Source organism: Danio rerio, chromosome 3 (assembly GCF_049306965.1).
Source record: "Danio rerio strain Tuebingen ecotype United States chromosome 3, GRCz12tu, whole genome shotgun sequence".
Classification (NCBI taxonomy): domain Eukaryota; kingdom Metazoa; phylum Chordata; class Actinopteri; order Cypriniformes; family Danionidae; genus Danio; species Danio rerio.
In genome coordinates, this window is record NC_133178.1 from 1,175,001 (window position 1) to 1,192,500 (window position 17,500).

At 38.9% G+C, this 17,500-nt stretch overlaps 1 protein-coding gene across 2 annotated transcripts in view; it reads left to right on the forward strand.

Moving 5' to 3' along the window:
• The first annotated feature begins 1,244 nt into the window (after positions 1-1,244).
• Positions 1,245-17,500, forward strand: part of kcnj4 (potassium inwardly rectifying channel subfamily J member 4) — an 18,491-nt gene continuing 2,235 nt past the window's right edge. Inside the window, exons 1-3 of one of the 2 annotated variants that reach the window (XM_002667394.8) lie at positions 1,245-1,521; positions 9,945-10,032; positions 17,343-17,500. The exon at positions 17,343-17,500 is cut by the window's right edge and continues 2,235 nt beyond it. In XM_002667394.8, coding sequence (XP_002667440.4) covers positions 10,010-10,032; positions 17,343-17,500 — 181 coding nt within the window. In that variant the 5' untranslated portion in view covers positions 1,245-1,521; positions 9,945-10,009. The remainder of the gene's footprint in view (positions 1,522-9,944; positions 10,033-17,342) is intronic. The other variant, XM_073943738.1, reaches the window with a different exon arrangement.

Here is a 17,500-nt window from a genome sequence, read left to right on the forward strand (position 1 = left end):
AGCAAATCAACTACAGTAATTAATCTGTTGTGGTGATTCTACAGTTGCTATGGTAACAAAACAACTATAGTAATATAAATAAACCATCCAATTCTGCAGTTTTCTACAACTATAGTGTATATTATGCAATGCGCCACAGTTTACTGTAGTAAAACTAAAGTATACCACAGCAATTATTACAGTTTATCAGCTCACTATAGTTAACAGTTTGCTGGAGTTTTCATTAACAGAGTTGTAAATAGTCTTCAATATATCCTTGGACTTTAATATATAAAGTTTACTGCATTATTTGGACGACTTCTTCAGTCAGTGAGTAGTTTTCAGGGAAATGTGAATATTCTGCTTTTCTCCATCCGTCAGCATTGTATGTAAAAGACAAACAACAGAAATTAGACGAGACGACAGACACTGCGCAATCAGATCAAATGTTGCAGATGTTATATTTATATATAAAATTAATGTCTATGTGTTGCACGGCAAATCAATATACTCATTATTGTGACAGGCCATTCTACATTTAAATAAAATAAAATAAATACATAAACACAGTGTGGATCTATAATTAAGGAATAGCTCAGCCAAAAATGAAATTTCTGTCATCATTTACTCATCCTTTTCAAGAATACAACAATACAAAATTTTAACAATACAAAAGAAGATGACCTGAAACCACTCACTTCTATATAGTTTGCATTTCCTACTATGGAAATCAATGGTTACAGGTTTCCAACATTCTTCAAAATATCTTCTTCGCTGTTCAACAGAATAAACCACTTGAGGGTGAATAAATAGTTTAATTTTGGGGTGAACCATTTGTCCATTTAAGCAGTACCACCAGATTTGTTCAGTATCTTTCTGTTCAGAGAGTTACGAACATTTGGAGACAGAAGAGAACATTTGGGTTTAGATGCTAAAATACTTTGACAAGAGGATGAGAGAGAGAGAGACGCCTCTACTAAAAAAAAGCTGAAAATCTGTGACACTGAAGAAGATGAAAATGATGAAGTCCGCCATCCCAGAGAAAGAGGAATAAGATTTATAGACATTTCACTCAGGACTCTCATCGGTATCCATCATTAGCGCTAAACGCAAGATTTCAGTCTTATGCTCGCACATCCATCACGTCTGGGCTAATTTGTAGTGAATTTCTCTTGCCATCAGTGTGAAGTGAGTATAATCGCAGTGACAGGCTCGCATCTCTCTCTCTCTCGTCCTCCTCCTCCTCCGTTATCCGCCGGTCACCCACACGAGCGCGAGCCCGACAGCAAGAGCGCGCGCACGGAGATTACCGCGCGACTGAAGTCAAACCGGAGACAGCGGAGAGATTCATCTGCGAAAACTACAAGAAAAGGTGATTTATGAGAACACGGCGCCGGTAAAAACGTGCTGAAGATGGCCGTCATCGGAGAATAAAACAAGAAGAAAGACAAGAGGAGCAAACAGAGCTCGAGAGACCGCCAAAAAAAGACAAGAGTTACTGGAAAACCTTCACAGCGCTGATATTTAGCCTACTTTTATAAGGTGAGTGATTAAATGTGTATTTTGTGTGTGTGTGTGGTGTGTTATGTCACCCAACACAGATGTTTTGAACAGCTTCAAAAGTTTTTTCCTTCACCTTTACAAAATATAGGCTAGTTTATACAGGAGACCCATTTACAATTCTACATTTATTCGACATGTAAAGGAAAACCTTGAGAATTAAAAAAATAAAAGTAATCTTATACTAATACTAATTCTAATTAATATTAATACTATACTATATTTTTACATTTCAAGTTCTATATGACATGTTTTTCTGACAGGTTTTGAGCTCTTTAGTCTATTTTCACTTTTATTTTATTTTTTTTATTGTTTGTTATTTAAACAAACAGCCTATTTTTCACATTTCAATGAGCTAATACTGTCATTACTACTCTGTTAAAATAGTTGGGTTAAAAATACCCCAACATACAACCCAACTATAGGTAGCACCTTCCCAACTATGGGTTAATTTAACCCAGTGCATTGGATTATTTTGATTAAATGTTATTTTTTCCGATCTGGTATTACTAATGCTACTATTACTAATACTACTAATAATTTCATAATTATAGCTGGGTAAATGAATAACATACAGTTTACAAAAATTCATTATTTCCATTTCATTTTAGTTCCAGACACTTTTGTTAAAATAAATCAAGAATCACAAACAATGAAGAAAAAAGTGCAGTGATAGCACGCAGAAAATCCTGAGCAGAACATGGAGCTCTGTGTGCTGTAGAGGGTGTCCAGCAGGCTTCACTCGCTGTCCACAGTGTACAATATAGTTTAACCACATCCAAACGCTTCTAAAAGATGGTCTTGGATGGTGAAACGGATATAAAAACCACGACACAGAGAGGTAATTTGATCAAAAATAACAACACAATTATTGTGTTATAACTAAAATAAAATATAACGCAAAAACAACATTACACACGCATATTAATACCGTTATTTTGTGTCAGTTAAATCAGTTGACTGTTGAAATTCAAATTTTTAACTCAACTGATTAAGTTATTAAATAAATAACCAAATAAAAGTTAAAAATAACCCAACATGGCACAAAATATTTAACTCAACTGGTTGAGTTATTAATAAATCACCTAATAAAGGTTAAAAAATAACCCAACAAAGCACCATATATGTTTAACTCAAGCATTGGGTTAAATAAATAACTCAATGTTTTTTAGAGTGTTTGTAAGAAAACAAGGTTCATTTTTAAGAAGTCATGTTTTAATAGCTGCAAATTTACCTCAGAAAAATAGCATTCTTGATTTAGCAAACATGTGTTTACATTATTATTAAATATGCTAATCATATTATAATATTATGACTCTGATATCGAGCAGGCGTTTAAAGGGCTGGGTACAGAAACACTCATGGATGGACAGATGAGGGGAGGATGAATGCGGCTGAAGCAGAGAAAAGAAACTTGCAGTTGTAATAATAATGAAAAGAGATTACTCTGCATCTGAGATCATGCACTTGATCGCGCGCCGCATCTGGAGCTTTACCGGATTTACCGCGTGCGCTTTAACATAGCCTACCTGCGCGTCACGCTTTATGTCACAGTCTCAATCCCGCAGATCTGAGCCGAACATCTGCTGCACGACGACCGTCTCCCGCTGGAGAGTTATTAAAAGTTTTCTGATGAGATTTCCACATTGTTTACTGTGAGGAAAATCTGAAGAATGACCGTTTGAACTGCGAGCGCGCGAAACTGCCGCTCATCCTCCTCAGTGCGCATGCGCGCCAGTCAGCCAGTTTCCAGTGGAAAGCGCTGATTGTCCCGGAGAATCTGATTCCCCTGATCAATATGAGCTTAATGCACTTAATGGACTCACAAACAGTTTCCACGCTTACAGACATCCACCATGATTTTACTGTGGTCATAGTTTGAATACAAACCATGGTATTTACATGAAAATGTGGTGTTTGTGATTATTTAGTAGGCTACCATAAAAATCAATGCACCTCAGTATAGTCACGATATTTTCAGTAATATAAAGGCATTTCAAGTTTATTTAAATGTAATAATTATGGTTTATATTGTTTAAACTGGACGTGAAACCTTTATAAGCAAAATACGCAACTCTACAACTGTTTAAGACTTTTAAGAGCGCTCTAATTAAGCTCTAATGAAGATTTTTTTTTTGTATTTTCTCTGAACATTCAAATTTTTAATGTTTTTGAAATACTTTATAGACTATTATTTGGTACAGGAAACTTCCCATTCACAATTTAGCGAACTTTACGGTAATGTTTCTTCTGAATGTTCTCTGAAGGTTGTGAAACAACATTTAAAACATTTTAGAAAATCTACTAAAATCATCAGTGACTGGTTCACCAATTAACCAACAAACATTATTAGATTTTTGATGGAATATCCAGCCTGATCTCATGAGGAAACGTAAGTATTTTCAACACAATCTCACGGCAATTCGTAACTTTTTCATTTAGTGGCTAATTCGTATGAATTCGTAGGATCTAATTCGTACAATTTAGTACGATTTGCTTATCCCCCAATGACGGTTGGGGTTAGGGGTGGGGTCAGGTGCCACGCCTTCTTTTTAAAATCGTACCATTTCGTACGACTGAACTCGTACGAAGTCGTACGAATTAGCCACTAAACTGGCAAAACGTAAAATACTTACGTTTTCTCGTGAGATCAGGCTGGTATTTTACGTTTTGACAGTTTAGTGACTAATTCGTATGAATTCGTCATACGAAAATGTACTATTTTAAAAAAGGAGGAGTGGCACCCAACCCCGACCCTAACCCCAAGTGTCATTGGGTGATGAGCAAATCATACTATATTGTACGAATTACATCACACGAATTAGCCACTAAATCAAAAAGTTACGAATTGCTGCGAGATTTTGTTGAAATATCAGCCAAAGTTTTGACAAATATTGTTACATTAAAGGTGCGATTATTTGAAAAATAGCCTAATTTGGAGCCTGGTGTCCAAAAACGCACATCAGCCAATCAGCAGTAATGGGCGTGTCTAGCGGAGATAACAAAAGGGGCGGTGCTTGATGGGTTATGGGCATGTTCGGTTTGTTTTGTGCAGTTTTAAACGAGCCTCATTCATCTTGTATTTTATAATGTTCGTAACACGTGCAAACATTTTAAAAGCATCATACATTGCCAGTGGAAAGTTTTATTTCTTATATAATTATTCTTTATTTAATCGTGATATATTAGACTATTCAAAAGTAACGTTCACCAAATATTGCTCCTATAATGTTTGCAAAATTATTAAAAGTAAAGCTCCTTTAAATTGATGCTGAATGTTTGGAGAATATTCAGAATTTTTTTTTTTTAAATTTACATAAAAAGGAGATTGTTTAGCCAACATTCCCATTAATTTAAGCAGGTTAAAGAAAATTGTGTATTTGACAGTAAAAATCCACTAAACATCAGATTATTGAAAGTCATTACGTGGAAACTGAAATTAATGAAGAGAAAATGTCACTTTGATCTGATGAACTTTGCCAGAAATGTAAAATTGGCAAATAGAATACACCCAAAATCAATGATAAATCAATAAATAATGATTGTCAATAAAATTGCATTAAATAATAAAAAAATTGTAACAACTGAAGCAGTGATTACTTCAAGACACAGAACTATGCTGCAGTCACATTAGAGTTTGAGCATGCGATATTCTGTCGTGTGGCGCTGCGAAAAGGGGCGGGATTAAACAAGATTATTAGGCATTAAAAAAGCGAGCGATTGCTTCATGTTATACATTTCTTTCCAGAGAGGTCATGTTTTGATCCTCGATTGCTCTCACACAATCAAGTGATGCGATATCGCAGGTCAGAGTTCACCAAGCTTGAACTTCGCACCACAACAACCTGTGAAACTTGAAGCATGACCCTGCGTTTCCGGTCTGACAAATTTGCGTGCGTATGAATGAAAGTCTATGGGAGGAAAAGCCCAGTGTGACCACAGCTTCAAGACAGATAATATTTTAAGATTACACTTAATTTAAAGTGTTACAGTTGAACTACTTAATAATAGCAACTAATTACTATATGATTAACGTTAGAATGTGGGTTAAACTTTAGAGTTAGTTGCATGTAATTATGCATAACTAACTGTAATTTGTAAGCACACAGAACACTTGTAACGACAGTTAATAAAATAAAAGTGTTGCCAATTTTAATGAATAAATCAAATAATTAAAGGCACACACTCTTAATGAAGTGCTCTCAGAAAATTCTTCATGCGTTCATTCCTTTTCTTTTCGGCTTAGTCACTTTAATAATCTGGGGTGGCCACAGTGGAATGAACCGCCAACTTATCCAGCATATGTTTTACGCAGCGGATGCCCTTCCAGCTGCAACCCAACACTGGGAAACACCCTTACACTCTCATACACACTCGTACACTATAGCCAAATTAGTTGATCAATTCCCCTATAGCACATGTGTTTGGACTGTGGGGGAAATCGGCCTGATCTCACGAGAAAACGTAAGTATTTTACGTTTTGCCAGTTTAGTGACTAATTTGTACAATTTAAAAAAGGAGGCGTGGCACCTAACCCCACCCATAACCCCAACCGTCATTGGGGGATGAGTAAATTGTAGTAAATTGTACGAATTGGATCGTACGAAGTCATTCGAATTAGCCACTAAATCAAAAAGTTACGAATTGCTGTGAGATTGTGTTTGGGAAACCAGAGGACCCGGAGGTAGCCCACGCCAACACAGGGGGAACATGCAAAAATGAGACAGAATCATCATGTGCAAACATAAAAGGCGTCATCACCATTCAAGTATTGAAGTAAATAATATAAGATTAAATCTGCTTGAGTCTGAACTCACCTTCTGTCAGAGAGAGAGAGAGAGAGTGTATACTGTGGTCATACTAATCCCACACACACACACACACATACACACACGTCTCAGATTACAGATGTGAGGATCCTCAGGGCTGGTTTCTCTGAACTGGCTTCATGTCACTGTTAAAACTGACAGACGATGAGATTATTCAGACATCATTTACTGCGAAGAAAGAAGATTCTAAAAAAAAAGCACGCCCCCCCCCCACCCACACACACACAGACTGTGGGATTAGGTGTGTGTTTATGTTGTGTAACTAAGGTTAAGTCCATTGTGATTGTAAAGAGCAGTTATGGAGTCACATGTCGGCGTCTGCGACTCTCAATCCTCCGCATGAACAACTGCAATCATTAAATACATCCTTTCTGCTCGAGTCTCCTCCAAATCCTCTGAAAACAGACAGAACATCACTCAGAACTGCCCTGCAGACAAACTTCACCGTCAGTCAAAGACGAGACGATCAGGGAAATTTGCAGATATTCACAAACACACACATCAATATAACAAAAGTTACACATATTAAAAAAGTCATATATAATAAATACCGTAGTGTTTTAACCAAAATACAGTGAAGTACTTGAACCAATCTGTGGTGATTCTACAGTTGCTTTAGTAACAACAACAACATTGATAGATCTGTTGTTGGGTTAAGTGTCTAGATCGAATACGTGGCCGGCTGGAAGTGCCATATGCACATTAATATAGCAGCATTTTTTTTAATAACACTGTATAACAATAATTAATATTATTACTGTGCGCTCAAAAAAAAATATATATGTGTATATATATCTTTTTTGCTCATTCAAACTTCTTATTTAAAATGAGCTGCAACAACACAATTTGACATTTCATTGGGACAACTTAATTTTTTTTATGTTCAACCAACAAAAATTTATTAAAAGTGTTAACTTAATCCATTTGTGTTGGGACAACATGAATGAATTGTGTGGAACCCTGCATTTTTTACGTTACCGTGACGGTTTGGTTTAGGGTTGGGGTGGGGGTAAACTTTAATAAAATATAATAAATGGGAAATTTCATAAATAATAGAAATAATTCTTGTTAACTTCCTGCCGCAACCATATGCGATGTAGCAACAACCTTGTTGTGGTCATTCTTTAGTTGCTATGGTAACAACAACTATATTTCTTGAACTCTTGGTGATTCTATAGTTGCTATGGTAACAACAACAGTATTAATTGATCTTCGGTGGAGATTCTATAGTTGCTATGGCAACACAACTACTATAGTTATTAATCTGTTGCGGTGGTTCTACAGTTGCTATGGTAACACAACAACTAAAGTAATAGATCTGTTGTGATTATTCTACAGTTGCTATGGTAACACAACAACTATAGTAATTAATCTGTTGTGGTGAATCTACAGTTGCTATAGTAACACAACAACTACAGTAATTAATCTGTTGTGATGATTCTACAGTTGCTATGGTAACACAACAACTAAAGTAATAGATCTGTTGTGGTAATTCTACAGTTGCTATGGTAACACAACAACTACAGTAATTAATCTGTTGTGGTTATTCTACAGTTGCTATGGTAACACAACAACTACAGTAATTAATCTGTTGTGGTGATTCTACTGTTGCTATGGTAACACAACTAAAGTAATTGATCTGTTGTGATGATTCTACAGTTGCTATGGTAACACAACAACTAAAGTAATAGATCTGTTGTGGTAATTCTACAGTTGCTATGGTAACACAACAACTACAGTAATTAATCTGTTGTGGTGATTCTACAGTTGCTATGGTAACACAACAACTACAGTAATTAATCTGTTGTGGTGATTCTACAGTTGCTATGGTAACACAACAACTACAGTAATTAATCTGTTGTGGTGATTCTACCGTTGCTATGGCAACACAACAACTAAAGTAATTGATGTGTTGTGGTAATTCTACGGTTGCTATGGTAACACAACAACTACATTACAACAACAACTAATCTGGATTTTATTTGTAAAGAAATCATTATTTATTTTCATTTAATTTATAAAAGTTGAACTGAAATACTGGGACAGTGAATATTCACCCATTTAATGTGAGATTAAAACTTTTAAAAGGAAAGAAAGTGTACTGGTACACTGACAATAACAAAATGTCATGTAGTGTGTGTGTAATTTAATGCATTCATCATGTATGGCCATACACCCGAAGCACTTCACAATCATGAGGAGGCTGAAGAGGGACTGGAGAAACAGTGACAGAGCCAATTTGATGGAGGGAAGTTGGCCAGGACACCGGGGTACACCCAGGGCCGGAGCAAGCTGAACTGGGGCTCAAGGCAAACGATGATCACGCCGCCCTCAACCCGAAAGAAAAAACAGAAGTGACGGTTCACGAAGTAAAAACCGGGGGGGGGGGGGAGGTTACACTCCAAGGGATTATTAATGAGTACAGAGTCAGAACTCCGCTTTAACGTCTCATCTGAAAGACGGTGTTCACTGAGCAGTATAGTGTCCCCTTCACTATACTGGGGCATCAGGACTCACACAGCAGGTTGAGCACCCCCTGCTGGCCTTACTTTTTTCCTACGTGACCACTGACCAGGCTCAGCGCTGCCAAGCTTCAGAGAGTAACCGGTCTTGGGCTGCAGGGTGATATGGCTAACAGACGGCTAAAAATCAAACTGTTTAAGCTACAAGTTGGAGTCTCTGCTGTTGTCGTGGCTCTAACGAGTTATACTGACTTTTAAAGCTGCAGCGTTAGGTTTGTAGACTAACAGCTGATCCTGCGCTGTGCTCTTCATTTCTCCGAGAGTGAAAATAAATGCAGATGCTGAGCAGTCAGACACAGAGTCAGTAAAACAGCTGGAGAGTGTGTGTGTGTGTGTAATACTGTGACGTTTCTCTGAATCTAAAAATGAGCAAATATTTTTAGCTGAACATGCAAATCAGCTGCGACTGTGATGCTGTCAGCCTATATCTGTGTGTGTGTGTGTTTGTATAAGTGTACAAGAGACTGTGTAGTGTGTGTGTCTGTCTGTTTAGTTTTTGTGCATGAAAGTTTGTGTGTAATGTGTAATGTTTGTGTCTGTATGTAACAGACTGTGTGTGTGTAAGAGAGTGAGTAGTTTAGATGTGTGTGTGTGTGTGTGTGTGAGTTAAAGTGTTTGTATAAGTGAATATGTGTGTGAGAGAGAGTGTAGGTAACATATTTAAGTGTGTGTGTGTGTGTGTGTGTGTGAGTGTGTTTGAGTGAATAATGTGAGAGTAAGTGTGTGTGTGTAAATGTGAGAGAAAGTGTGTGTGTGTGTGGGCTATTTTAACCACTGCTTTGACCCAGATCACTGCATCCAAACCAGAACACAGATACAGTGTGTGTGTGTGTGTGTGTGTGTGTGTGTGTGTGCGTGTATGTGCATGTCTGTGTGTCCATCAGATCAGACGACTGTGTTTCTGTCTGAAGTGTGTGTGAAAGGCTCAACCAGGTGTGTGTGTTAACCTGCCTGCTCTAAAAGTGAGTGTGTGTGCGTGTGTGTGCACGTCTGTAAACCAGTCTGCTCTAACAGTGTGTGTGTGCGTGTGTGTGTGTGTGTGTGTGTATGTCAGGATGCCCATTCCGAATCTGTGGTGCTGAGCGGAGCTTGTTGTCCTGCTGCTGAAGATCAGACGGTATGGGGACCAACCGAGCCAACAGGTACTGCGCGCGCGCACACACACACACACACACACACACACACACACACACACACTCTTCATCTAACAGACATTGTATGTTGTGGGATCGTGATGAAAACATTACGTTCTAAACATCTTTATTTTTATCTTTATTTGAGAAATGTGAAGCATTTGTTGATAACGTTGAGACAACCTTTGCAGAACGTCCCCTGTTATCTGTAAGCAATATTATAGCCAACAGGGGAAATCTGCATTATAAATATGCAAAGTTTGCTTATCTCGATTATTCATACCTTTATAAATCACATCTTGTTTTAGATATTAGATGGAATGTGATGTCATGGATATATTATATATACTCATATATGAACAGTTGAAATATAACATGTTATCAATAATCTTATATATATATATATATTACTAAGACAAAAACCTGTTGGGTTTTTTGAACAATTTGTGCAGAACAAATTTTGAATGTCGCGAATTTCAAATGTGTCCAATTTTTTGAATGTAGTAAATTTTAAATGTAGCCAATTTAAAAAGTAGCCAATTTTGAATGTAGCAAATTTAGAACATTGAGAATTCTGAATGTAGTGAATTTTGAATGTAGCGAATTTAAAATATAGCCAATTTAAAAAGTAGCCAATTTAAAATGTAGCCAATTAAAAATGTAGCCAATTTAAAATATAGCCAATTTTGAATGTGGAAATGTTACAATGTAGAGAATTTTTAATGTAGTACATTTTGAATGTATCAAATTCTGAATGTGGTGAATTCAAAATGTAGTCAATTTAAAATGTAACCCCTTTTGAATGTAGCTAATTTTGAATATAGCAAATTTAGAATGTAGAGAATTTTATAATGTATTGATTTTTTAATGTAGCAAATTTCGAATGTAGCAAATTTAAAATGTAGCTAGTTTTAAATGTAGCAAATTTAGAATATAGAAAATTTGTAATGTATTGAATTTGAAGGTGGCGAATTTCGAATGTGGCGAATTTAAAATGTAAAGAATTTTGAATGTAGCGAATTTAAAATGTGGTGAACTTTGAATGTAGTGAATTTAGAATGTAATGAATTTTGAATGTGGCAAATAAAAAAAATGTAGCAAATTTTGAATGCAGCAATTTTTAAATGTAGAGAATTTAAATGTAGCGAATTTTTATGGTAGCGAATTTAAAATGTAGCAAATGTAGAATCTTAAGAATGTAGAATGTAGCGAATTTTGATGGTGGCGAATTTAAAATGTAGCGAATTTATAACATCAAGAATGTAAAATGTAACGAATTTTGAATGTCCAGTAACTGCCACAAAACATCAGAACATCAAACAGAACAATCTAATTGGACACTATTCTAATAGAAGTTTAATGGAAGTTGCCATGGAAACTACAATGAATACAGCTCAAAGAAAAAAAAAAAAAAAAGCTGTTAATAAAACTTACACTAAAGAGACCATTGTGCTATTTTCCTTTTTTACAAAATTGTGAGTTGGAATCACAAGGCTGGCGATACGCACATACGAAAAAAACTGAATGTGTTATAAACCTTAAGTAATGCACTGTTCACTGCATCAGGAGCACAGCGAGCATCTGACGGCTCATGTTAGTGAATGCTTTGGGTTTTTCAACCCTCACACACACAAACAACAATGAGACTGTTTATTTTTCTAAGGTGTAGATCACATGATATTGACAGCCCCTCCATCATGTACTCTCACTGGTGTCATGCACAGCACAATAGAGGCTTTAGGGAAGATCAGCTCTGTGATTTCTGCTCATGCAGACTGTAAATGTCAGTCATTCAATCTCTCACTTCTTCAGATTATCTTCTATTGTGCTCAGCTGAAGACAGAAATAAAGCTTGAACAACATGAGTGACAGTGGATAGTAGAATGACCTTTAAACTTTGTGTATTCTGTATATTATACCATAAAAATGCAGAGCTACAGGACTCTTGCTTTGTCAGCTGATCTGTGAGTCAGTCTGAACTAATGCAAGTTTAAACCACAGCACATGCATCATAAGTGTTTATGACACTTTATCAGACTACCGTGCTTCGCCAGCCAACCCAAAAAAATGTTATTCATGATCATTATTTTAGAAATAAAATAATAATAACCATAATAATATTAATAATAATACAAATAATAATAATATATAAAATAATAATAATATTAATAATAATGCAGAACTGGTTTAGCGGCACGTCTCCTTTTAAAAATGTAATTTTTGTAAGAATAAAATCATGAAATCATACAAATTAGCCGCTTTGTACAAACATGTCAAATTGTTGCGTTTTCACATGAGATCGGGCTGGAAAAGCCAGTGAAAACATCACTTGGAGAAAATCACATGCTTTCTATGCCTTTTAAAACCTTTTCTGCTTCTTTCTAACCAATGTACAAATTAAAAAAAATGTTTTTTTTACCTTTAATACTACTCATTTAAAAATGAGCTGAAACAACACAACTCTTGACATTTCAATTCAATTCAATTCAATTCAGCTTTATTTGTATAGCGCTTTTACAATGTAGATTGTGTCAAAGCAGCTTCACATAAATGGTCATAGTAACTGGAACAGTGTGGTTCAGTAACTGGAACAGTGTGGTTCAGGTTTTAGTGTTTAAGTTCAGTTCAGTTCAGTTTAGCTCAGTTCAGTGTGATTTAATCATTACTGAGAGTTCAAACACTGAAGAGCCAATTCATCGATGAGTAGCTCTACCAATCCTGAACCATGCGAGGCAGTGGCGACAGCGGATTTCATTGGGACAACTTAATTTCTTTATGTTCAATCCACATAAATTTGTCAAAAGTGTTGTTAATTTAATCAGTTTGTGTTGGGACAACATTAATAAATTGTGTGGAACCCTGCATTTTACAGTGTAACACCAGAGTTGACCAGATGACACACACTAAATGGGTTTTTTCATTACCGAAATTATATATATTATATATATATATTATAATACAGAAAATAGATGACTCAGGCAATTAGTTTATGTATACTGTAAAAAACGCAGGGTTTCACACAATCGATGTGTGTTGGGACAATATAAAGGAAATAAGGTAACTTTAGTTTACAAATTTAAGTGGAGTGAGCATAAAACAATCCAGTTGTCCTTTAAAACCCTCAAGAATTGTGTGTTTCAGCTCATTCAAAATAACAAAAAGCAAAACTGAGTGTGATTTAGTAGAGTAAACACACAAACAGAGGAAAACCAGAGTTAACTATCTAATAATTGAAGCTGAATGTCGGATTCAGGAGGCGGAGACGGTCAGAAATAGGGATAGTGGGAGTCTTCAAGTAAAAATCTCATTGAAAACACACACACACACACACACACACACACACACACACACACACACACACACACACACACACACACACACACACTTATTAGAGGAAACTTGATATAATAAAATAAAAAGTTAATTTGGAGATGACAAATGTACCTGCATTTCTAGAATCACCCATGTGTGTGCGAGTGTGTGAGATGACTCAGGTTATAATCCCTAAACCGACACTGACCTCTATCCTGATTTGGCTAAATGACTGGCCTTCCCTCATAATCCCAAACCAGGGCCAGGAGAAACACACACCTGAGACCCTCATAGACCTCACACACACCCGAGCAGGACACAAACACTGGAGAACCGGACCGGACCGCACTGCACTAATGGTCCTCTCCATTTCCAGACATCTCCGAGATTCAGGAGGAGGATCAGTGGTGTGTGTGTGTGTGTGTGTGTGTTTCTGGAGGGACGCATTAGTGACTCAGGGTTTATCTGGAGCGGTCAGAAACTGTCCTTTAGAGAGCGGTCACTGCAAGAACAAACCCTCCCTCCAGATTACAGCTCTTTACCTGTCCTCCAGCACACACACACACACACACACACACACACACACACACACACACACAGAGGTGTGCACAAACACCTTAGAGTGCTCATCAGCCAATCAGAATCCAGCGTTATACAGGGCTACAGCACACACTGAATTGGTCCTTCAGAAATATGCAGTTTTTTAGCTGAAGCGTGTGATTCACACCGCCTCTGCTGCAGTCTCTGAACAACTTCAGTCCAGACTGACACGCTACAGCAAACGAGGAGCGACTGACTCAAGAACACTTCTCTGTTGATGAGGAGAGAAGAGCTCCAAGACTTCAGTGCAGCACTGCTTATTGCTTTCAGACAGGGAAATTACCAATGTCCATCACTGATGAACTCAGACTCAGCTCAGAGGACAGCAGTGATGATTTATTTCAGCTCAATACCTGTGTCAGCAGCTGAACGAATCAATTCAGCTAAACATTTGAACTTATACCACTGCTGAATGTCGGATTCTGATTGGCTGAGGTGTTTGGTTATTGATACAGGCACAGCTAAAGTATTACCGGCAGGTTTAGAGTGCATTAAAGCTCCATATCTAACCCAGACTCATTCTGAAAACGTAGTCCCGTAGACGTTTCAGGAGACCCCGAAATACCCCCCGGGAGGTGCATATTTTTGCAGTTTTTGCAATCCATGAAAGGCCGCTGTATGAGCTTTTTCGCATCTTAAATGTTTCTCACTAATGCCGTTTGCGCCCTGCTGTTCTCATGTAAAACCACCAGAGGCCACTGTCGCAGGACTGTCTGTCTAACTTGTCTAAATGATTAACTGGGCGACCAGCCAATTGGCTGACCCACCCTCCTCCTTCCCTGACCCCATCCAGTTTTACCGATTGACCCACCCACACATTTTCCTGAACCCAACCAGCTTTACCGATTGACCCGCTCACACACTTACTTCCCTGAACCCAACCAGTTTTACCGATTGACCCGCTCACACACTTACTTCCCTAAACCCAACCAGTTTTACCGATTGACCCGCCCACACACTTACTTCCCTGAACCCAACCAGTTTTACCGATTGACCCGCCCACACAGTTACTTCCCTGAACCCAACCAGTTTTACCGATTGACCCGCTCACACACTTACTTCCCTGAACCCAACCAGTTTTACCGATTGACCAGCTCACACACTTAATTTCCTGAACACAACCAGTTTTACCGATTGACCCGCCCACACACTTACTTCCCTGAACCCAACCAGTTTTACCAATTGACCCGCCCACACACTTACTTCCCTGAACCCAACCAGTTTTACCTATTGACCCGCCCACACAGTTACTTCCCTGAACCCAACCAGTTTTACCAATTGACCCGCCCACACACTTACTTCCCTGAACCCAACCAGTTTTACCAATTGACCCGCCCACACACTTACTTCCCTGAACCCAACCAGTTTTACCTATTGACCCGCCCACACAGTTACTTCCCTGAACCCAACCAGTTTTACCAATTGACCCGCCCACACACTTACTTCCCTGAACCCAACCAGTTTTACCGATTGACCCGCTCACACACTTACTTCACTGAACCCAACCAGATTTACTGATTGACCCGCCCACACACTTACTTCCCTGAACCCAACCAGTTTTACCGATTGACCCGCCCACACACTTACTTCCCTGAACCCAACCAGTTTTACCGATTGACCCGCCCACACACTTACTTCCCTGAACCCAACCAGTTTTACCGATTGACCCGCTCACACACTTACTTCCCTAAACCCAACCAGTTTTACCGATTGACCCGCTCACACACTTACGTCCCTAAACCCAACCAGTTTTACCGATTGACCCACCCACACACTTACTTCCCTAAACCCAACCAGTTTTACCGATTGACCCACTCACACACTTACGTCCCTAAACCCAACCAGTTTTACCGATTGACCCGCTCACACACTTACTTCCCTAAACCCAACCAGTTTTACCGATTGACCCGCTCACACACTTACTTCCCTGAACCCAACCAGTTTTACCGATTGACCCACCCACACACTTACTTCCCTAAACCCAACCAGTTTTACCGATTGACCCGCCCACACACTTACTTCCCTGAACCCAACCAGTTTTACCGATTGACCCGCTCACACACTTACTTCCCTAAACCCAACCAGTTTTACCGATTGACCCGCTCACACACTTACGTCCCTAAACCCAACCAGTTTTACCGATTGACCCACCCACACACTTACTTCCCTAAACCCAACCAGTTTTACCGATTGACCCACCCACACACTTACGTCCCTAAACCCAACCAGTTTTACCGATTGACCCACCCACACACTTACTTCCCTAAACCCAACCAGTTTTACCGATTGACCCGCTCACACACTTACTTCCCTGAACCCAACCAGTTTTACCGATTGACCCACCCACACACTTACTTCCCTAAACCCAACCAGTTTTACCGATTGACCCGCTCACACACTTACTTCCCTGAACCCAACCAGTTTTACCGATTGACCCACCCACACACTTACTTCCCTAAACCCAACCAGTTTTACCGATTGACCCGCTCACACACTTACTTCCCTGAACCCAACCAGTTTTACCGATTGACCCACCCACACACTTACTTCCCTAAACCCAACCAGTTTTACCGATTGACCCGCTCACACACTTACTTCCCTGAACCCAACCAGTTTTACCGATTGACCCACCCACACACTTACTTCCCTAAACCCAACCAGTTTTACCGATTGACCCGCTCACACACTTACTTCCCTGAACCCAACCAGTTTTACCGATTGACCCACCCACACACTTACTTCCCTAAACCTAACCAACAATTTACAAAAGCCGTCTAGAAAAAGAAAAGCCCTCGTCTGACTTTTACCACGTTTTCGGATTTTACCACATTCTCACCCTGTTATGAACTTGTTCACTTTATTTTTAAAGTAAACACTTAATTCTGTTTTTGTCTTGATTTGATATGTGGAACTGCTCTTCCCCGGACTCTGGTTGTATAAGTTATACAACCAGAGTTAGCTGGTTGTCGTGGTTAACTCCCCTCTGCGTCTCAAGTCCGTCAACGTACACGACCAGCTAACTGGACAAACTAGTTTCAGTGGGAAAGCCTTCCACACGGAGGTATACGGTCAGCCGGTTAGCGTCATACCGCCCCATGGCGTTCGGTTAAAAAAAATGAAATGCAGCCATACGTACCTCCGGCTACATAATTCGCAGTCTCCAGAAACATCCATGAGACTACGTTTTCAGAATGAGCCTGGGTTGTCCATATCACTGCGCTGAATGATTAGAGTTATTTCACAGCTGCAACAGTCAGAATTCACATTAGAACACAACAGAGGGAGATGTGGAGGACACTAGTGCTGCACACAGGAGATGTTTGACTAATAACTAATGACATTTCTTGTTTTTATAACTCAACAGTCTCACTTATCATTTCCTGACCCTCATGTCTGCTCTGTCTCAGGTACAGCATCGTGTCTCCAGATGAGGAGCGGCTGAAGATCGCCACCCTCGGCCTCCACAACGGCCACGGTTCCGCCCGCCTACACTCGCCGGTCTCCCCCCGCCTGCTGTCTCCGAGCCCCGGGGCCTCTAGCACTGCAGTCACCGGCTCCGGCTTCA